We start from the raw sequence: 24,093 nt of genomic DNA, 5'->3' as shown, positions 1-24,093 counted from the left end.
TGGAAAGGAAAGATAGAGGAATGGAGGGAACAAGGAATGAAAGAAAGAAGGAAAGAAAAAAAGAAAAATGGTCATTTAAGTACCAGGAAGAAGGAGTTAAATTATTTTGAATCAAAGTTGTCACTTTCTAGTGAGTTTTAGTTTGCAGTTTTTCTGCAAACAATGTTTCAGAAGCTTATTTCCAGAGTCCTGTATAAATGAACAGGAAAAAATAAGTCTCAGTGCTGACAGTCTCCATTTCATATATTACATGATTGCAATAAATTATTGCCAGGTAACAGAAAAATACTTTTTAAGGGACAGTTCTGCTTTATTTATGTAGAATCTATGTGAATAACAGAAGTGAAATTGGGCTGCTGAAAAAAATTCTTATATATATATATTTAAAAATGTAAACCAGTCTGTGATTACTTCAAAACTAAAATACTAGTAACATCAAAGAAGACATTTCACTGTGTTTTAATCTAATATGTACCAAAGTTCCCCTGATGGTCAAACATATGTATTTGAGGACCAGCACGCAGTACACTATAATGAGCCCCACCTCCAGCCAGGGCATAAATTCATCCTGTTCCCATGTCTTTCCTAGTGCAGGCTGAAGGCCAGAGTTTTATTTGCCATGGCAAACATTCCTTGGCCAAAAACAAATAAGCTAATGTGAATTGCATTGATACCCACAGGAAATGTCACTTTTGTATCTCAGGACAAATTCAGTCTCTATATTGATAGGAAAACTACCTACTACACGTCATTAAAAAATGGTGTAAGTTACAGCTGAGAGTATCGTTGGCTTCCGAAGATAAAATTTGATAAAATAAAGCAGTCAGCGTGGGTTGCGGCAGTATGTACTTCTGCCATCTTAAGATAAAACCCAATAAAATAAAACAGCTGACTTGAGCTCGAACCGGGTCTGTTATCTCTATACCACAAATCTGTTTCTTATTTTTTTCTCTACCTCCGAAGTACCAGTTTGTAAGGATTTTACAATGTTTCTCTCTTTTCCTCATTTAAATAACATATTTCCTTGTTAAGGTGAATTAAAGCTTAGATTCCCTATTGAGTATTTTTTGTGGTGGTTTTGGCCCTGAAAACTCATTGGAGAAATCTGACTGTATACAACCACTGGGGACATAGACTATTTTATTTTAGAATTCCGGATACTCTCTGTGCCTTTACAAATAAGCATTAGTTTTTCAGTATCATACAGGGTTATATAAAGGAACATATTCTTATTTTGTTTTATATATTTAATGTCATGACCTCAAAAGTTTAGTGCTGCTCAGACATAACGTTTTCAGGAAGAATTTTTTCATCATTCCAAATGCATAGCTGCATTTACAATTTCCTTTAAATAATAAAGAATTAACAGAGTGAAAAGAATAATAGAAAAATTTGGATACTGATTCTTCTGGTAGAAGTAGTGACTAGTCAGTCTCAGAAGGATTCTATGATGCTCAGTGGGAATTTCTAATTTATGAAATTCTAAATAGCAAAATTGCTTAAAAGAATAACAAGTGAGGGAAGATTATCAATATTAAAATAATCATTATTCCATTAGTATTGCTTATTATGTCTCTTGAAGTATTTTCCTCTGATTAAGAGCAATTTGCATTTCCCGAGGCCATAAAATAAGCAATGAGTCACCCATAAGTGTGTAACTTGAAGTAGTGAGAAAGGACATTTTTATCTCCACTCAGCAGGTGGGCATACTTGCACATACATAAACACACACACACACACACACACACGCACACACACAATTTCTTTAGTTTTATAGGCTTACTCACTCCAGGAGGTTTGTCTCTTTCTAATTAGATACACAGACTCCATTCAGCCATTTGCGAAGTTCACAAGTTGATTCCCTCTCACTCTTTCTCTTGTCTTCACTGTCTTTGACTAAACAATGAAAACAAAGATACAGTAGAATTCATTTTCTTATTATTGATTTCATGCACCAGCTGCCAGCTGTTTTAGCTTGTTCATTTCTATCACCCTCCGGGCAAGTTTTTAAAAGTACTTTTCTCTGACCATCTGCTAAATACGATTGGTTTAATAATTAAAGACTCACCATCATTTTTCAAAGAAACATAAAAGTTGCTCTTGCAGCCAAGATATCAACATTTTGGATTCAAATACATAGACAGGTTTCATTCCATGAATCAGCGTCAAATGCTTTGGGAGACCAGTACTGCGCATAGTTTGCGTTAAGGGGAAAAGTAAGTTCCTTCATGTTTACAATTTATGATTTCAGTTTAAGGTCTATTTCCTCTCTCATCTTTCACCTCCAAGTATCAGGGATTGATATGTAAGCCTGTTGAAGTCTCACTTGAGCTATGCATAGGTAGTTTTTGAACACAGATTTCGGAAAGCACTCCAGGTAGGTACACATATAAGACCGCCTATGTGGATATATGCATATTCCCAGAGAGAATCAAGCTTCATGGCATTTAATGTGGAAGCACTGTTTACAAGGCAGCATCCCAACATGAGCCTTTGCCTTAGTTGAAGACTATCTCATGCACAGGAGGAGTCTGGGAACGAATCTACTCAGACCCGTATCATTTCAGAATATTAAAATTGACATTCCTTGCTTATGAGTGACGTTCTGTCTTATTTTCCTTTACTTAGCATGGTAGATCTACACTTTGTGATACTGACTGAAGATGTGAAGCTTTTTAATCTTGAGTATTCGAAGTGCACTTATTGAGTGATAGTCAGAAAACCTCAAACCATTACTGTGAATGGCATCACTAAAGCTTGGTGCAGCTGCAAAGGTGCATGCAAACCCAGCTCGAATGTCTTTTAAGCTAAACATCCCAATAATTTTTTTCATTGTTTAAAATGTTCTTTTGAGAACTCCTGTTTAGAGAATCATTTACTTTTTGTTTCCAGTGTACTGTGGAACTGCCTGTGAAATTATAATCTAAAAGGGTGAAGAGCGTATTTCATTTTTATGCCACTTCTGTGCTATTATCAGTGCATTTCATGTTTTTATAGGCATTTGTTCAGTTCTAGATGTTATTGCTACAAAATTCATGTTTCCTTAATACCTGTGTTTTTAAAATCTGTTGCAAGGAAAATTGTAGTATATTTTATATTTTTGAGCTGAAGGATACATTTTCATTTTGTGAAATCAAATAAAACTTCTCTTCAGAATGGAATAAAAGAAATGTTTCCTTAAAAAGGTGAGCATAAAATATATTAGCCTCTGTGAAACTGAGATTTGGGACTTTGTTTAAATGAGCAACACCATCTTTGATATTTTTGTCATCATAAAAACACAGCTCTGTTCTAGTTAACTTTGAACTCTACTCTGGTCTCTCTTAATTATTTTTTCAAAAATTTTTTACTATGTATGTATGTATGTATTTTATTTATCGAACTTTTCCTTTTTATTGAATTTATTGGTGTGACACTAGTTAACAAAATTACACATGTTTCAGGTGCACAGTTCTATAGTACATCATCTGTATAAGGTATTGTGTGTTCAGCACCCAGGTCAGGTCTCCTTCCATCACCATTTATCCCTCTTCACCCTCTGCCACCTCCCACGCCCACCCTTCCCCTGGCAGTCACCACACTGTTGTCTGTGTCCATGAGTCTTTTCTCTGTTTTTCTTTTTTGCTGAATCCTTCCACCCACCACAGCTGTCCCCCCAAACCCTGACAGCTGTGAGCCTACTCTCTATCTATGAGTCTGTCTCTCTTTTGCTTTTTAGTTCATTTAGTTCGTTAGATTCCACAGATGAGTGAAATCACATGGTAGTTCTCTTTCTCTGACTGGCTTCTTTCACTTAGCGTAATGTTCTCCAGGTCCGTCCAAGCTGTCACAGAGGCTAAGGTTTTCTTCATTTTAAGGACAACTAGTATTCCATTGTACAAATGTACCACATCTTTTTTATCCACTCATCTACTGATGGGCACTTGCACTGCATTCCCACCAGCAGGGCACTAAGGTTCCCCTTTTTTCATATATTAATTGTCTATAAAGACATGGGTGTATTTCTGGACTTTCTATTGTGTCCCACTGATCTATATGTCTGTTTTTACGCCAGTACCAGACTGTTTTGATTACTATGGACTTGTAGTATAGTTTGAAGTTAGGTCATGTAATTCCTTCAACTTTGATCTTCTTTCTCAAGATTGCTGTCACTATGCAGGACCTTTCGTGGTCCATATAAAGTTTTGGAATTCTTTTTTTCTAGCTTTGTGAAATATTCCATTGGTATCTTGATAGGAATTGTATTGAAACCAGGGATTGCTTTGGGTAGTGTGGATATTTTAATGATGTTAATACTTCCAGTCCATGAACATGGTATATGCTTCCACTTGTTTGTATCTTCCTCGGTTTCTTTCTTCAGTGTCTTATAGTTTTTTGAGTATAGGTCTTTTACATTCTTGGTGAATTTATTCCTAAGTATTTTATTGTTTTTGAAGCAATTGTGAATGGGATTGTTTTCTTAGGTTAACTTCCTGATAGTTTATTATTGGTGTATAAAAATGCAACTGATTTCTGGATACTTATTTTGTATTCTGCTACTTTACTGAATTCATTTATTAGTTCTGGTAGTCTTTTGGTGGAATTTTTAAGGTCTACTATATACAGTATCATGTCATCTGTAAATAATGACAGCTGTACTTCTTCCTTTCCAATTTTAATGCCTTTTATTTCTTCTTCTTCTCAATGAAACCAAGAGCTCATTCTTTGAAAAGATAAAAAAGGTCAACAAACCTTGAACCAAACTCATCAAGAAAAAAAAAAGAGGATCCAAATAATAAAATCAGAAATGAAAGAGAGAAATAAATAGCTGACAGCAAAGAGATGCAAAGATTGTAAGAAAATATTGTGAGCAATTGTATCCCAACAAATTGGACAATGTGGTCAAAATGGAAACATACAATCTTCCTAGAAACATACAATCTTCCAAAATTGAATCAGGAAGCACCAGAACATCTGAATAGATAGATTAGAGCTAGTGAAATTGAAGTGGTAATCAAGAAACTGCCAATAAACAAAATTCCTGGGTTGCATGGCTTCATATGTGAATTTTACCAAACATTCAAACAAGAAATAACACCTGTCCTTCTCAAACTATTCAAGAGGCTCATTTTATGAGGCCAGCATTATCCTAATTCCAAAACCAGATTTAAAAAAAACACACTACAAAGATAGAAAATTATAGGCCAATATCCAGATGAACATAGATGCTCAAATCCTCAACAAAATATTAGCAAACCATATCCAACAACACATTAAAAAGGTCATACGCCATGGTCAAGTGAGATTTATTCTGGGGAACAAGGTTGGTACAACATCTATGAATCAATAAATGTTATCCACCACATAAACAAAATGAAGGATAAAAACCACATGATCATAGCAATGGATGCAGAGGAAGCATTTGATAAAATCCAGCACCCATTTATGGTAAAAACTCTCAGCAAAGTGGGAACAGAGGGAACGTACCTCCATGTGTCGTGTCGGCAGCCGTCCGTCTTGAGAGACGATGGTGTAGCTTCTTAGGAGTCTATCTGCACCGCCGAGAATGGCTGTGCAGTCCGACTCGGGAGTGACACGGTATCTGTCTCCTCCTGTGTTGAATCGACATCTTGCGATGACGCTGGAGTGTCCTCTCCAGTGAAGCTGAAGCTACAGAGCCTGGGCAGGGTGATATGGAGGGTCTGCTGTTGCCCATGCAGCAGACCCCCCCTCTCTTCGCAGCTGAAGGGTCCAAGGGAAAGACGGAGTCAATACAGCTTGGCTTCAGGTGCGCCGCAGGAGTTGCCGGTGTTGACTACAACGTCGAACCGCCTTAGGGACTCCGGCTCCGGATTTTCTGTCGGGGTTTACTCCCTTAGCCTTTCCCCTGAAGAGGTATGCCGCAAGGCAGCGGAGGTTTTTTGGAGTCAGAGTTTTCCTTCTCTGATGTGCCCTGACTGGAAGATCGAACCAGCGACACTTAGCTTGCAGGCCGACGCTCAATCCACTGAGCCAAACCAGTCAGGGTATACCTCAATGTAATAAAGGTCATATATGACAAACCCACAGCCAACATCATACTCAATGGGCAAAAACTATGAGAGTTTCCCTTAAGATTGGGACCAAAACAGGAATGTCTGCTTTTACCAATGTTATTCAACATAGTATTGGAAGTTCTAGCCAACACCATTTCTTGAAGAGACAGTTTTTTTCCCTACTTTATACTTTTGCCTCATTTGTCATAGATTAAATGACCATATAAGTGTGGGTTTATTTCTGAGCTATGTAATTTGTTCCATTGATATATATGTCTGTTTTTGTCCCAGTGTCATACTGTTTTGATTATTATAATTTGTAGTATAGTTTGAAATCAGAGGCATGCTAACTCTAGGTTCGTTTTTCTTTGTTAATATTTCTTTGGTTATTCAGGGTCTTTTGTGATTTCATACAGGAATTGTGATTTTTTATTCCAGTTCTGTGAAAAATGCCATTGCTATTTTGTTAGAGATTGCATTTTATCTATAAATTGCTTTATGCAGTATGGATATTCTAACAATATCAATTCTTCCAATTTACAATTATGGTATATAATTCCATTTGTGTCATCCTCAGTTTCTTTCATCAATCTCTTACAGTTTGCAAAGGACAGGTATTTCAGCTCCTTGCTTAAATTTATCCCTAGGCCCTGGCCAGGTAGCTCAGTTGGTCAGAGCATTGTCCAGATACTCAAAGATTGCAGGTTCGATCCCCTGTCAGGGCACATACAGGTATCAACCAATAAATGTGTAAACAAGTGGAACAACAAATCAATATGTCTCTGTCTCTTTCCCCCCTCTCTGTCTCTCTGTATCTTTCTTTCTCAACTCAATAAATTAAAAATATCACTGGGCATTTTAATCTTTTTGATGCAATTTTAAATTTGATTGGTTTATTTTTTCATTCTGTTACTTCATCATTGGTGTATAGATACTCCATAGATTTGTGTACAGCAATTTGATGTCCTACAACTTTTCTGAGTTCATTTATTCGAATACTTTTTTCTTTAGTCTTTAGTGTTTTCTATATAAAGTATGTCATCTGCAAAGAGTGACAATTTTATCTCTCCTTTTTCAATTTTAATGGGTTTTTTTATTTTTCTTTCCTGATTGCTGTGGTTAGGACTTCCATCACTATCTTGAACAAAGTTGATGAAATTGGGCATCCTTGCTTTTGTTCCTGATCTTAAAAGAAAGGCTTTCAGCTTTCCAGTATTAAATGTGATGTTAGCTGTGAGCTTGTCATATACAACTTTTATTATTTTGGATATGTTCCCACTATACCCACTTTGTTGGGAGTTTTAATTACAAATGGATGTTGAATTTTGTCAAACGCTTTTTGTCCATCTATTGGGATGATTGTATGACTGTTATCATTCATTTTTGTAAAATTGTATATCACATTGATTGCTTCACCTATATTAAAATATCAATGCATCTTTGGAATAAAACTCACTTGATCGTGGTGTATGATATTTTAAATGTGTTATTGAATTTGGTTTGCTAATATTTTGTTGAAGTTTTTTTTTTTTTTTTGTATCTGTGTATTAGGGCTATTGGCATAGCATTTTTCTGTTTCTGGAGTGTGTTTATCTCATGATGATAATCCTTCGTACAACTAGATGGATAGCATTAAAATATTTTGATCATGTAAGGATCCTGTTGATATTGTTATGTTACAAGGTAGTGAGGTGAATTTCTATATCCTGTGACCATGTGCCTTTCATCCTAACATTTAAGCATGTGTCAAATCTATATCATAATTGATCTTTAAGTTTTCAATGAAGACAGCTTGCTTCTATTGGGTTGGCCAAAAAGTTTGTTTGCTTTTCCTGTAGGATGGCTCTAGTAGTGTTCAATTGTCTTTATCTTCATTCTAAACAAATTTTTAGACTGTATTGTGACAGCTATCACATTATCATACATTAAAAAATCAAAATTGGTCAATGTTTGTGTAGGCATTTTAATTTTGAAGATAGAAACAAAATAAGTGACATTTTTGGCATATTATGCTTTATTATTTCAAGAAAAGTAAAAACACAACTGAAATGCAAAAAGAGATTTTTCCAATGTATGGAGAAGGTGCTGTGACTGACTGAACGTATCAAAAGTGGTTTGTGAAGTTTTGTGCTGCATGTTTCTTTCTGGACGATGCTCCACAGTCAGGTAGACCAATTGAAATTGATAGTGATCAAATTGAGATATTAACTGAGAATAATCAATGTTCTACAATGCGGGAGATAGCCAACATACTCAAAATATCCAAATAAAGTTATTGGTGAAAGTGGAAAAGGTCTTTTTATTTTACAGAAAAAAATCATATGGAATTTTTGGTTAACACAATATTTAATAGTGAATATATATTATTGCTTTCAGTAGTCTATTTACCTTTTTAGCCAGAGACAAAAATTAAAATTTTAACAATGACTGTTAAATATAAAATTATCTTTTTCCGAAAAAGGTTCAAAAAAATGATGTGGTCTGCTATTTTAACACTCAAAGATTATTGAAATAAGGCATTAGTTTCTTTCCTATTAAAGGCACTTAAAGAAAATGATGCTTTTAAAAGTAAATCGAGGCTTTGAACACATTTGGCTCCCCCCCATCCATAAAATGCTTTATTATTTGTGTGTAAACAATTTCAGATCTGTCTATTTTGTGTGACATTCTATTGATTACTTCAGTTTTGTTTTCTGAGGAGTGTAATAGGTAAATGGCGACTGGGAGGTAATGTATTGTTTGCTACTGCGAATGCACCCTCAGAAATAACTGGGTGGTCTTTCGTTGCCACTTGATGTGATTTTTAGGGGGAAGTATTCACAGATACAAAGACATTCCTCAAGATGCGATTACTCTAAGATGAAGAGCTTTCCAAGTAAGCAGTGTAAAAGCCTGAAGATCTCATATAGGATTGGTGCAGTGAGATGTCACAGATTCAAACTGTGTCCGGAAAGATTTTCATAGTATCTGTCCAAAGCTGGGCAATAATAAACATCATAAAGAAATAAAAATTAATTGTAAACTTGCAGCAGAAAGCAATATTTCATTGCATCAGATATTTGATATCAGACCTGGACAAAGTTAACTTTATCTTGACATTTACATTTGAAGTCAATACCATCAACTCAAATACTTTTTATCAAACGTGTCTTCTAAAGACTTTAATAAGGCTTGATTATCAAGGATTTTGTTAGCAGAGAAGTGTTTAGAAGTTAGGTTTTGTTGCTTTGAAAGACCCAGAGCCCAGTGAGGGAGATGAGCATATGACAAAATGCAGTGAGAGCAAAGAGAAAGTAGTCATCATTCAGTTTGTGTGGTGAAAAAAATGAAAAAAACAATGCAGCCAGGGTTCATGTTAAGATTATCATATTATTTGACCTGGTTTTACTTTTAGAAAGGAATATAATAACTTATTCACAGTAGAGATAAGGGCCATAAATTTTCACAGCCCCTTTAAATGTTTACTATAGCCTCCTCGTGATTAGGTGCTTTTGTGTACCTGGTCTTTTGCTAGACACTACAAAGAGATACCCATTAGTCATGGTTCTTGCTTTCAGTTGTTTAATTCCTAGAGACATACAATCTTCCAGGGCTGAATCAGGAAGAAATACAAATTCTGAATAGACTGATTACTAGTTAAGGAGATTAAATCAGTAATTTAAAAAAACAAAAAACAAAAAACAAAAAGCTACCAACAAATCCAAGTCCAGACCTCACTGGTAAATTTTAATACCAATCTTTCTCAAGGTCTTTGAAAAAAACTTGAAAAGGAAAGAACACTTCTAAACACATTTTATGGGGCCAGAATTACCATGTTTGCATTTTAAATGATAAAATCGATGGGCATTCATTTCCTTTCACTTTTCTCTAGAGGATGACATGGGAAGCCACACAGCGCTCAGTAGGAGCGGCATGCCTTTCTCTGTGTAACTGTTAGGCAAACCATGTAATTCATTCTCTCTCTCTCTAGGAATTTTCCAGTCAGGAAGTCCAAACACAAAGCTAACTGCCTGGAGGAGAAACGAAAGTAACAGTGGCTTTCATGATGAATGACAGCTTATTTCTCACCTGCGTACCTGTTTCTAAGAAAGATCTGAAAATCTAAAGAATCTATGATGAGATTACAACATTCTTATCACCCCCCTTAGATTATTATGTTTAGTTCCAGTTACCATATTAAAGGGAGAAAAAAAGAAAAGATGTAGCATTTGAAAGCGGGAATGAGATTGACCTTGGGACTACAGGGTGTGAGCTGTGGAGACAGGAGTGAAGCCTGCATTTCTGTAACCTTTAAAGAGCAAGGCTGAAGAAGATTTAATTGAAAATGAACTCACTTTGGTATACACATATAGAAAGATAATGTCAGCTTTGCTTTTCTCACCACACAGACAGTTGTAAAAGAGATGTATCACTTTCAGTGCAAGGGAAACTTACTGAGGCAAACATCTGCACCCCATGGCTTTTCCAAGTCCATCTTTCTGTAGCACGCAAAGAGAATAATGCCCACTTATATCCTGTGTGAAGTAAAGTGTCTAAAGAATGTTCACTTCGCTCTTCTCTGAAACACAGAAAGGATATGCCCACTCACTGAATACCATTGACAGGCTTTGCAGGAACTATAAACCATGGGAAAAAGAGTATGCCTCAGGAGTGGTAACTAAGCTTCCATAACCACTGATTTCTCAAAGGAATTTCTGTTTAATCGACCTGTATTTTTTAGCAGGTAGCTGGCAGTTTAGGAACCAGAGAACCATCGGACATTTGATTTATGCTGGGTTAGAGAAATCAGTTGATCCAATCCTGGTTTTACAAACGAGTATAGTGCGGTCTAGAGAGGGGAAGTCATTGGCACATGGTCACACAGCTAGTTAGTTGTGTAGTTTGGGACTCATACCCAAGACCCCTTATGCCCTGTTCAGGGTTCTTTCTGAATAGGCTGTTGTTTGACAATTCGTTTGTGACATGGTTTCGTGTAACTTGCAAAATAACCTTTCACGGACAAGGTCGTAAGCTGGAGAGTTCTCCTTTGCTCCATGTTATCATTTCTTTCCATGTTAATTTAAGCTTTCAGTCATTTTCATGCTAGCTTTACTTTCTATTGCACATGTTCCTCCCTTTTAAAGAAATATTTATTTATTTATTTTAGAGAGAGGGGAAGGGAGGGAGAAAGAGAGGGAGAGGAACATTGATCAAGTCATTGCCTCTTGCGTACCCCCAACCGGGGACCTGGCCCACAACGCAAGCATGTGCCCCAACCAGGAATTGAACCGGCAATGCTTCAGCTGGCAGGCCGACATGCAATCTACCAAGCCACACCAGCCAGGCCTGTTCTTTCCTTTTGATTGTCATTTCTATCAACCTATCCCCTGCTGAGGGTATTTGAGGAGACTGCAGTAGTTTCCTACCTGGTCTCACCTCCAGAGTGTCTTGTAACAATTCACTCTGCCCACACAGCCAGTTTTTACTTCCTGAATCATTCTTGTCCTCTTTCTGTTTTTGTTCTTAAAAACCCAGCTAGCCTTCAAGACTCAATTCAGATTTAATCTCTTTCATAAGGACTTCACTGACCAGTCCAGGTAAAAGTGATACTTTCTTCTAAATTCTTATAACTATGAGTTTATATAACCCTTGCGTTCAAGCATTCGACATTCATTTATCAAATATTTTTAAAATTTTAATTGATTTTTAGAGAGAGAGAAGAAGGGGAGAGTAGAGAGAGAGACAGACAGAGAGAGAGAGAGAGAGAAAGACATTTGTTGTTCCACTTATTGATGCATTCATTGGTTGATTCTTCTATTTGTCCTGACCGAGAATCAAACCTGCAACCTTGGTGTATTGGGATGTTGCTTTAACCACCGGAGCTGTCCGGCCAGGGCTATCAGATATTTTTGAGTGCTGACTCTATGCCAGGAAATCACGTGGAGTTTATCAGTCATGGCCTTTTGGTGTAACAATGTGTGGCCATAATTTATCTCCCTTTTTAGATGGTAATATTCTTATATTGGGGGCCATGATTGCAGATATTTGTTTTCTCCATAACTCATAGCAAAGAGCCTTTTTGTACATAGTTTAGGATCTGTAAGTATTTGTAGAATAAATATTGAATGAATAATCTGCTATCATACAATAAGGAGAAAAATGTGGCCTCTATGGGATCAGTATACAAACTATTAAATATCAATCATAAAACATGTTTGAAGAGCTTCCTTGAACTCTTAAAGAAGTTGGTTTATTGTATGCCATAAAAGTGACAAGATGATCAAGGAAAAAAGGCACCGAGAAAAAAGGGTATTTCAGTCATATTTAGAGAGAGAGATACTGTAAACAACAAGAAGTAGAAGAACACCAAAGCAGGTTAAAAGTGCTCCAGTCTCAGTTTCTACATATATAAAAGTGGGACAGTGTTTCAAACATACTTTCGCACAAAGAGTGGTTGTACTTTATCAGTTAAAAAAGAAAAAGTATTTTCTTTGTTTATTGTAAAACTCTAACAGTAAGGTTGTATTATTTAATGTGTGATTTTGGACATGTAAATGTACTGTGTGTAGTGTTTCATAAGGTAATCATTTGTACCTTTTAAGTATCTGCCTCTGGGATCTTAACTGGTGAAGAACGTGCTTTTTTATGTGATTTTATTTTACAATAGTCGAGTGGTCCTTGTCAAGGGATGAACGTAGGGATTTAAGAGACTTTCAAATAAATAATCCTCCTCATTCCCACTCCTGCCCAGATGCCTTTAGTCTGACCCTGCTTAGTTGTGTGCATCTGCAGCTAGACTAAAGCAGATAGGATTACCAGAACAATCAACTGGCAGTGAACTCGTTTTGTTAGAAACAGCTTAGCTGAGTTCTGCTTACAGAACTGTCAGCGTTACTCATCTCATTTAAGCTTCACTGAACAAATAAGCCAAATGTTAGAAAAAGTTAAGGTATAATGAAAACAAATGTTAGAATAGTCTTTCCCTCCATGAATAACTTCATAATAAATGTACACTTATTTTTATTGTTTTTATTTTTAGAGGGAGGGAAAAGGGGGGAGAAAAAGAGGGAGATAAACATCAACCCTTTGCCTCTCACACCCCCAACCGGGGACCTGGCCGGCAACCCAGGCATGTGCTCTGTCTGGGAATCGAACCAGAGACCCTTTGGTTCATTGGTCAGCACTCAGTCCACTGAGTCACAGCAGCCAGGGCCTAAATGTGCATTTTTATCCATCAACAATTTAGCATATTTGATGCCATCAACGAAAATTGGGCTTATGATGTTTTTAATCAACTTGAGCTACACAGTAAAAGTTTATTCAGATTCTCCAACACCATGGCTGTCCTTATACAAATGAAACACCTACTCTGCACCATCTGTTAGATTTTGGAGTGCAGGGGTGAACAAGGAACCTAAACCTATTCTTTTGTGGAGATTGCATTTTTGGAGGGAGGGTAGATCTAAAAGTAAATAGATAAAATATGCCCCCATTGTTATAAATGATAGGAAGGAAACAGTGTTTTAATCAGTCATTCAGAATTGGAGGCTGCCACTAAGTTCTTTACTTAGGCAGCATACTAGTACAGAACTAGCCAATTTACTATCACGTGATTGTGATATCAAACCCAAACTAGCTATAGTGAAAGGTGGCAAAGCAGTGATTGTGCCCAATGTCTAAAGGGCTTTATGTTGTCATTGGATCTGCCACATTTACTTTGTGTTTTCTGTGAGTCATTCTGAACATACATCAGCAAGACATGATCGTCAGTGGGAAGACTTGAAACATAACGATTGTAATAAGTGTTTTAAAAAATCCTTTATAAAAGGCTGGCTAGACTGCCCTTTCCATACACATCGAAGGATACAACTCAAAGGGTAATTCATGGTGGCTTTGGCCAGACCTACAAACATGGGTAGAAAGAGTGTTAAGGAGAAACAGTCCCGACAGAAATATTGTGGCTCACAGCATTAAGCGATTTAAATGTTATGATGGTTTTGTGAGATTTTAATGTTTAAAGCTTTAAAGAATATAAATGGTTTCAGGTAGGTTATCTAATCATCAGAGTTTATTTATGTGCCTAATATTTACTGAGCTTGAATATGTGGGACCATATTACTGAAAAAGTATTTGGGATATATGGATAGCATGACTGAAGATATTTATTTAATTGGCCTCATCCTTGATGGGACATATATTCGTATTGTATATACTGAAATAATTATTGTATTGTAAGAAGAACAAGGTATTCTGATTTTTTTAGGATTGTTGCCTTGAAGAAATGCATTTGCTGCTGTGAACCATAATCCTATCTCGGAGATTCTCATATGAGAAATAGCATTGAACCCGCTGAGGCTCCTCAGACTGGGCAAAGCACTGTCTGTACAAAGGATCAGCTGTTAGAGATAGCTGGAATAGAGTCTTGCTTTCTTTAAGTTATGCGGGCAGCCTGTGTTAAGTCTCTATGTATAAAACCCGAAACCCCTCTTTTACAAACAGGTTTAAGAACTGCCACAGGATCAGTTATCTTAACCATCACCCTATGACATGTTTAATTTTTCTTTTCATTTTTCTCTGGACTCTGACTTGAAATCTGTCTGACTTTTAAAAGAATGAAGCTTATGCACTGAAATCTTTAAGAGGAAGCGGATGTTTAAGATACTCAAAGTTTTGTTTTTAATTTCCAAATAATTCTAGGAAAAATAAATGTCCAAAAGGAAGGAAATGATAGTTTTAATTGTTTGGGCCTTGAATGAGAAGATCATGCTTTTGGAGATGAAAGTGATCAATAGTTTGTTTGGATGCCCTCTGGATACTTACTTAAGTAGGCTGAAAATAGCCTGACCTTTATTTTTTAGTTTTTTATAATAAAAGATATTTTCAGTTCATTTCGACATACAGGGCTTGTCAAAGAATTTTCAGAATTCTTAACAAGATTAAATAGCTTTAAAAGAACTGCTGTGGAGCAAGAGTTGACATATACAATGAATTAAGTTATTAGCTAAGGGTCGGGGAAACTCCCTTAAAGCTCCTGCAGTGGAAATGCAACAGTTAGCATGATTTAACAAAGCCTCCAATGAGAACTGAAAAAAGTTTTCCTAACACCTGGTTACTGGCCATGTATCCTCTCCAGGTAAAGTTGGGGGAGGGCTAGGTATTGCTTGGCTTATGTCTTCTCTATTTATTGAATGTGGCCCCAAATCAACACTTTGTAGTACTGGGCCAGAGAAACAAATTATATGACTAAAAAAATCTTGTCTAAGGAGCAACTAAAGCCTGAAGTATGGCAGTATGTCAGGTTAAGAGTTGACTCCAATTTCAAAGCATAGAGAACTTTTTTTTTTACCTTTATTGAGGTATAATTGACAAATAAAAATTGTATATATTTAAGATGCAGAATCATTTCAGAATGTTTACATGTATCAAATCCTAGGAAACATTTTATTGGTCTTTCAGAATTTTAAATTTATTGCTACTCCTCTGATTGAATGACAATGTTTCTCTGAGTGTAAGCAGAGTTTGTTTTTTTATTGAATCTATTTTCATCTAACACAGTTTGCTTTAGATACTGTTCTGTGTGTGAAAAAATAGTAAACCCGTGTTACTTCGAGGGTCAGAGGCTTGTTTTTCCTCACCAAAGAAAGCGCACGTGACTTTTCAGGTAGATAAAGAATGTAGCAGTTTTAGTTCACATTTCCTTTGGGCCAATGTATTAATGTTTGAGTAAATTATACGCTCAAACATTAAAATAATGACCATACAACTGAAATTCCTACTGGAACCAAGGAGGTCACCTAAATTCATCCCACGGGTTAGGCATAAGATTGCGGTACATCATGGGGCCTGTGAGAGACAGAGGAGCGCGTACCCCATCTATGGGGAGATGTTGCTTCTCTCTCTACTGCATCTAGTTCCCCTGAGCCAGTAAGTCTGTGGGACCCGTGTGTTCAGGTATTCCTTTTTTTTTTTTTTACAGAACCTACTATAAATTCATATTTTATGTAGAATGTCCATATTTTCAAAGTTCTGGGCAGACCAAACAATATATTTGGTAGGCACAGGGAAAAAGGGCTCCCTCTAGCCTTTCCTTCTACCACTCGCCAGCACTTGGCTGAAGTTCTTTAGAGTTCAGTTGGAAATTTATTGGAATAGATCAGCTCAGAGGTGGGCTGTATCTGACATGCTCTGATTTAGGTAATACCCCCTGAGTGACGTATTAATGAAAGTAGCACTCTGTTTAGTTACCTTTACATCAGAGCTAGGACATCCTATTTGAGATTTGATAGTGGGTTTTTAATTTATCTTCAAAAGGACTAAAACACTTAAATCCAACGAGTCCGTGATTAAGAGAGGGAGAGCAAGCATTGACTTGGTAATGTGTGAGTATATTGTACTTTTAAAAAGTTGTCAAACAGCTTCGTCACTCGGGTGGCAGAACAGAGGAGGAGGTAAAATAAAGGCTCCACTTCTTTCACTCCCACCTTCTTCCCCCGGCAGCCCTGAATATATGTTTGCATTCGTGGTTGAGTTAGAGATCTTTCTACAGACCTTTAAGCGGGGAAGCAGTTGACTTTCAAAAACAAACAAACAAACACAAAACCTGAAAGGAGACTGGGAACAAAAAGGCTATTAGAACAAAAGATTATAAAAGGGTGATGATCCACCCATCTATATTCGTCCTGGACATCCTAGGGAGGTTCCCGTTTCTGTACTAATAACTGCACTAAGGCTCCTTACAGTTTGTTAGCATGGCATTTTAGATTTCATTGTTCTTAATTAAAGGGCTTGGGAATGCTGGGAAATATGCTACTGGAAAGAATGGTTGTTTTCGTTAACTAAGCTAATTATGGTTTTTATTGATTTCCTTTGTATATGCTTAACTTACTTTGTATGGATGTGTGTATGAGTGTGTGTGTGTGTGCGTGTGTGTGCGTGCGCATGTGTGTGTGCGCACGTGTGTACGTGGGACCCTTTGGAAGGTAGTTCAGTATCTCTACAGAAATGAGTATAGTGTAAACTGAGTGACCAACGGCTCCATGTTGAGGGAATTAAGGCATAACATTCATATTGGCTTACTTTCATCATCCTGTTGGCCAAAAAAAAAAAAAAACTGGAAGGGGATTTTTCTCTCTAAAAAGTGTTTGAATACCTAATGGGATGGGCAGAAGGCTCTTGAGAGAACGGGAAAAGACATAATATTGCTGAATCTTTTTCGGAATTGTTACGACCCGAGGCCATTTTCTTCAACAGAAATCTATAACCTTATTTTCTTGCCTTCATATATAGAAAAGCCCTAAACCACATGACATTTCACATTATTCGTTACTCAATGTGGATCAGACCGGAAGTATAATAACATTACCCATATATTTAAAAGACTATCGAGTAGCAATTCAGGCTTTCCTACCTTCTTTGTGCTCTTTCCTGCTGCTGTTTCATTGTGTGTAACCTATCTAAACTTTCTGAAAAAATTTAAGATAATTTTTGTGAAATATAATGAAGCCTTGATTAATTGGAAGCTAACTAATCAGAACTCTCAATTAACCAGTTTTATTTATTTATTTTTTGCTACACTCTCCTTTTAGAAGGAAGAGGCAAATGACAAGAAAACAAGCTGTTAACAGGTATTTATGTATTTATTTTTTAAAAATCCACTTCCTGGGAATGTCCTGGAGCCTATACAGACTCAGCCCAACTTCAGTAATTTGGTTACCTGTACTTTACTTGCTAAGGTAGGAAAGTGGAGTCATTTAGAAACTTCAGCAGCAAATGTTGAATCTTACTTGAGTATTGCTTAATAGTGAAACAGGACCTCTAAAAATGGCTCATTCAGACCTGTCTACCCATTTGAGAGCTCTCTAGTCAATTGGGGTTTCCATGAATTCACTCCTGCCATTTAGTGACCATACATATCTCTTCACTGGGAGTAGACCCTAGAAGCATGCAGTGGGGGGGGGGGGCAAGTTCCAGCCACAGGGAGCCTCTCCTTCCCTGGGAATTACAGCAGAAGCTAGAGAAAGGCTGTAGTGCTGATGGGGGCTGAGCGAGGTCACTGACATAGAAACCCTGACACGTATGTAAATGAATGGGAAAGTCATTCACCAGCCCCGTGGCTCTGAAATGCTTAGGAAGGTACATTCACTTCTGCAGGGCAGCGCAGGCTATTCAGTGTGCTACCGCATTCCTTTGGGAAAAACCCCACAGTGCTGCTAACGCTTGGAGTTCTTCTAAGCATTAAGCATAGAGATGTTTTGTTGGCATGCTAGTAGTTCTAAAATATTTGAAATTATTCTTGTGAAAATACTTTAAAAATATTTGGAAGTCTAAGAAGATTTATGCTGGAAACTTCCTAAGATACCTATGACAATTTCAGTTAAATTGAGATAAGAGGTAACCTATTGCTTCAGGCCTTATACCTTTTAGGCTGTAAGGTGGCAATACTGGGCAGTAAGTCAGAGAGTCAAAGGCCAAGGAGGGCAACCCATGATACTACAGTGCGCTTTGATATTGCCTGGCAACAGTGCTCCCTCGTCTCTCCCACGCACCCTTCTCGAGATAAACCACCCTTTCTTGGCCTTTCCCCTTCCGCTGCGCTGTTGGGGAGACTGGGCCCGTGCTATATGATTTATCCTGGGGTTGCAGCATGCAAAATGGAGAGCACTATGGTGGTGTTTCTAATATCTTGGATCTAGTCTATATTAAATATTACTCTTCAGTGTCGTGCACACTAAGTGATACCCAAGTGACCTGAACCAGTGGATGTGCCTCCTTAAGTGCCAGACTGTTTTGTTAGACTGTGACTGCATTGCTGAGGGGATGGGGACCCATTAGCTTTCATTAATGAGTGATTCTTTAACTGAAGAACGTTAAGTGGACTGAGTTTTGCATTTTAGTTTGAGATATTGAAAGTTAAGTGTTTTTGATTTTATGTGAATGGAATTGAATTCAGGCACCAAAATGGACTTTTATTTTATTTTTATTTTCTGAGGAAAATGCCATGCAAATTAATGTCAACTTTTCACTTTTAATTAAGCATAACAATAGTTTATAACTGTATATATTTCTTTGCAGATTAATCATACCACACATTACATTACACAATCAGTTTTTACATTTATTATAATCCAAGGAAAATCATGACATGCTTTTGAAATTACCTATTCCCAGAAACTACAAAGAAAGAGGAGCAATAGGGAGTAGTGGGGACTCTGGTGAGGTGACTTTGGGAGTATATATTCTTTCCAAAGGTGACAGCTATTACTCAGCTCAGCTGATTGCTACCATGTGCGAATGCAAGCCCAGTGTTGTTAAGATCTGACTTTTTAAGACAAGTTGGGAAACCAGATTTTTATGTGAAATTCACCTAATTCTTAACTGGTGGTAACTAACTCAATAAAAAAGAAAAAAAAAAGCAACATTATGCAGGCAAAACAAAACCCATCTGTGGTCTGGATGTAGCCCACAGACATATAGATCAATGGAACAGAATAGAGTTTAGAAATAAACCCGTGCCTTTATAGTCAATTAATATTTGTAATTCCTCTAGACACTGTAATTTTAAAAAATCACACAACATTATAAAGGCACCCAAAGATCTTGATGATGGAAAATTCCTATAAAGTAAATAAATTATAAGTCGAGTGCTTGTGGATAGCTCCCCTGGTACTCAAAATAGCAGTTATGCAGTTTGTGATTTTATTACCACATGGAAATAGCCAAGATAGCTTTCCCTTAATGTGCTTTGATAATTAAGCCAAAGTTATGAGGGTTTTTTTGCTTTCATATTAATCAATGAAGCACAGTATGAAAAATCATTACTCCCATGTCCTAAATTATTTAAGTATAGGTTCTGTCATGTAACATAATTAAAACTTCTATTTGAAGCCCAATTAATGGTGCTTCAATAGGAAGAAGGCCATGTCTATAGCATGTATGGTTTTATTTGAAATCGGCTTGCCTTGAAACACTTTTCCAATTTTATCTAGTAAAGTTTCTTTATTTTTACAAATGGTTAAAATAAGAAATAAGAGAAATGTAAGTAGTTAACACAACACAACTTCATTTGAACTTTTGCTAGGCACTGGCAAAAACAAAACAGAATGTGGTCATCTGAGATTTTATGAAGAGGTAACCATTCGACTGATCTGAGACATTGCGTGTTTGTCTCTCCTGCCCTGGACCTTAGCACATAATCCCACGGTGCTACGATGCTTTTGACATCTGCATGCCCCTTTCATCACTGGCGACCCCAAAGCATATTTGTCTAGAAAGGAAACAATTAAATTCCAATCTCTAGGAAAAGAAAAAGGGAAAGAAAAACACCCCACCGTTAAACCTGCTTGAATGACCTCTATGATCTGCACCATAAATCCTTAGTCAGAATGGTACGTTAACATTGTCATTTCTGATGGGAATTTTATTGAAGACTTTTTTTAAAGTGAAAAGAAAAAAAGAGAGAAAGAATGCACAATCTCAAATACTAAATTAAATAAAATATGCCCACCTTTCTTTGTTGATAGGGATGAACTATATTTAAATATACTAACAAATTAAACTGCCATAATAACTCTTAACAACTGGAGAATCTTAGTTAATTGGTTGATTCTCAAAGGAGAGACTTTAAAAACTGAATAATTATTTGATATATTTGTCCAGTGTAGACATGTAAATAAGGTAATTCAGTATAAATTGTGATGAATAGCTGGTACTGTCTTTGTCAGGACATTATAATACCTATCCCCAGTGATTTTTCCATTTATTAGTTCATTTAATCATTACAATAACCCTACAAGGTAGGTGCTATTTTTTGTGGTCCTTGTTTTACAGATAATGATACTGAGGCTCACAGAATGTTAAGTGTATTATCTAAGGTCATACATCCTACAGATACCAGAACCAGCCTTGGAATCAAGGCAGTCTGATTCCAAAGCTCATATACTTTGGATCAATATATTTGTATCACCTGACAACTGAAATCACACTTATTATCAAAACATCCTGTTTGTAAATGTAATATATATAAATACATATATGGAATATTTTTTCTGACTTTTTGAAAAATGGTATTTCTATTCTAAAATCAATTTGGTAACATCACTTCTATTGTGTAATAAATTAGCAAGATGAATTATAATGTAGTTCAAGTAGAAAGAGCAGGAAATAATGAGAGACAGCTGTGGACCAATAATCAGGTCTATGTTTTGCTACATTTGATTCATGGCTCAATTTAGAAAAGCAAAGATATATCTGTAAAACATTAATGATATGACTAACATGAATCTCCTTTCTACTCACTCTCCACTGGGGGTAACCACTCTCTTAGAACTGGTGTGTAGCATTGCTGTGAGGTTTTTATTATATTTGTATCTATGTAGTATTAACTTTTGTGTTTTGAAAAGTGTACCTAAATGTTTTAAAACTGTACTATCATTCTGTAATTATTTTCACATTACATTATTGAGACTTATCTAGGTTGATACATGTAGATCTAGTTTATTAATTTTTAATTGTCCACTATACTATTTCAGTGTATGAGTATACAGTTTGATAACTCTTCATCATATTAATAGACATGTAGGTTGTTCTCAAAGTTTTGTTGTTACAGACAGTTCTGTGAATAGACCTCATGTTTTCTTGTGCCTATGTGGGACAGCTTCTCTGGGGTATAAACCTAGAAGTGAAATTGTCAAGTTGTGGGCTATGCACCTGTTGAACTTTGAATTTTATTTATTTATTTATTTATGTATTTATGTATGTATGTATGTATGTATTTGAGAGGGAGACAGAGACAGAGACATCAATTTTTTGTTCTACTTAAGCATTCATTGGTTGATTCTTGTATGTGCCCTGACCAGGGATCAAACCCACAACCTTGCTGTATTGGGACCATACTCTAAAGGAGCTATTGAGCTAGAGATGCACTTCTTCAACTTTAATTGTCGTTGCCAAATTGCTCACACTAAAGCTGTTCTGATTTACACTCCCCATAGCATTATAGAAGAGCTCCCATTGCCCCACATTCTTGCCAGCGTCATGAATATTTTTTAACAAAGAATTCATTTGAATAAAAAAAATAATTCTTTTCATTGATTCTCTTTCATGATTATCCATACATTTGATAGACTGATTCTTATCACTTAGTGCACATACTTAAACTTAGTGATACTATTTGTATCATCGTTCTTCATTATAAAGCATATATAATTTAGATAAGCAAAAGGATACTACTTAATTTTGTATTTTCCATAAAGCTCATTTGCTACTGAGATAATGTGGCTGGAGGAGTTTTAGAAAAAAGTCAGAAGTCCATGGACTTGATGCTGCAAATAACTCTGTGGTTTTGGACTTCAATTGCTGCATCTGTAAAATTAGGATAAGCAAACTTTCGGAGACATAGTATAAACTTTGATCTATGATACACATTTCCCTTTTCCTTGCATCTATAATGTACTTATTGTGCATAAAACAGAAATAGAAAATGGAATTTTATCAATTTGTCAAAACTGTTGTAACATCCTCTGGCTCAGTGAAGACCGTAAGTTTGCGTATTTATCTTTGTGTTCCCGTTAACTCAAGGACAGCTGGGGTGGGAGGTGGGATAGAAGATAGGAGCAGAATCTAAGCGTTAGAAGAACCAGACAGTGACGACACACCATCTTGCTTTCATCTTCAGTATTTGCTGCTCAGAAGCATTACATTACAAATACTGAAATGCAGTGAAAACTCAGCCCCTGTTTGCTATGGCTTTGTGTCTCTTCTCGAAATCTTTTCATGCACATTTGAGACTCAGAGGAGAGGATATTTAGTATTTTCAGTTCCTTCAGATTTGTTTCCAGCAGTGCTTTTATGGCACTGCATATAACTACTTAAAGAGATGAGAGAACTCAGGTTGACTATTCCCTATATTCTGTGACTTCTTTTGGGTGATGGGGGTAGGGAATAGAATATATGGTGTTTGCAGAGACTTTTGATTAGGAAGATCTGGATCTTTACTCTGAGATTTAACAGAGAGCTTGCAGGCTTTCTTAGATTCTATGAGCACTGGAAAGAACATTCAGTTAGAAACTTGTCTGATGTTATACGAGACTGAAGTATAATAAGGACTCAGTTGAAACTGATTTTATTTAAACTTCCATAATTGCAAATATATCACACACTTACATGCACTCATACATTCACACACACAAGCATACAGAATACCTATTAGTTTTAATGACTTTTGAAAACAAACTTTATCTATGAGGAGATGGAACATAGTTATGTTTTTAGTGAAGGTTCTCCTATGGAAGGTGGCAATTCCCGCAAACAAAATAGAGATCCGTTTATCTCTTGTGACGAAGACAGTTTTAGGGGCTTCCCTTTCTGTTAGTCCTGGGAAAACTTTCTGACCATGGCGTTTCTAGAGGGTGAATTGACTACAGAGTCTCAACATCAGAAAATACAAGAAAATTCTGGTTCACACACTTTGTTCAGATGATCCGCAGATTAATGCTGTTCGCATATGTGCACCTCATTGTCCAAATGTGACAATAAGCCTAGAGAATCCAACATAAGTTGCTATTGAGGGTTTTTACCCACTTTGATCTATTTGTGAACTGTGAGGCATGTATTTAAGAACTTATATTGCTATTTTTGCTAATTGGCAACCTGTTTTATAGTTTACTCATACTCTAAAAATCACCATTTTGCTTATTGTATCACTCCACTCGTTAGGGGAAGAGGAATTTGTGCTAAGTTAATCTCGATTATTTTTGGCCAGATCCTACTTATCCTATGTGGGGATTTAATCAGGGTTTCTAACATTTTGAATAAACACTAAGTAAATAATTAAAAATGCAAGCTATACCAAAACTTTTAAGCTAGTTTATAGGTCAGAACATGTTCAAGACAGTATTTCTTGGACATAATACACTAAGTGGCTGACAAGACTATTGAGAAATAATGACTATACTTTTTAATTTATTTAAAAAATTATTTTATTCTATTGTTGTTCAATTACAGTTGTCCGCATTTTTCCCCCATTGCTCTTCCTTGCCCCACCCATCCTATCCACTCTCCCACAGTCAGTCCCCACCCAGCTGTCCGTGTCCATGGGTCATTT

General features: G+C 36.5%; 1 protein-coding gene across 3 annotated transcripts in view; it reads left to right on the top strand.

The window, feature by feature from the left end:
- The window catches only part of DACH2 (dachshund family transcription factor 2), a 427,341-nt gene that overhangs the window by 110,386 nt on the left and 292,862 nt on the right, over window positions 1-24,093 (top strand). For 2 of the 3 annotated variants that reach the window (XM_090264271.1, XM_090264272.1), the window contains exon 2: window positions 17,579-17,617. The exons of the other annotated variant lie outside the window; for it this stretch is intronic. In XM_090264271.1, coding sequence (XP_090120397.1) covers window positions 17,579-17,617 — 39 coding nt within the window. The remainder of the gene's footprint in view (window positions 1-17,578; window positions 17,618-24,093) is intronic. 3 annotated transcript variants of the gene reach the window in all.

The sequence above is a fragment of the Furipterus horrens genome, unplaced genomic scaffold, assembly GCF_987537825.1.
Source record: "Furipterus horrens unplaced genomic scaffold, mFurHor1.1.pri manual_scaffold_17, whole genome shotgun sequence".
Classification (NCBI taxonomy): Eukaryota; Metazoa; Chordata; class Mammalia; order Chiroptera; family Furipteridae; genus Furipterus; species Furipterus horrens.
Note: the sequence above shows the minus strand (reverse complement) of the source record. Positions and strands in the feature narration are given on the sequence as shown.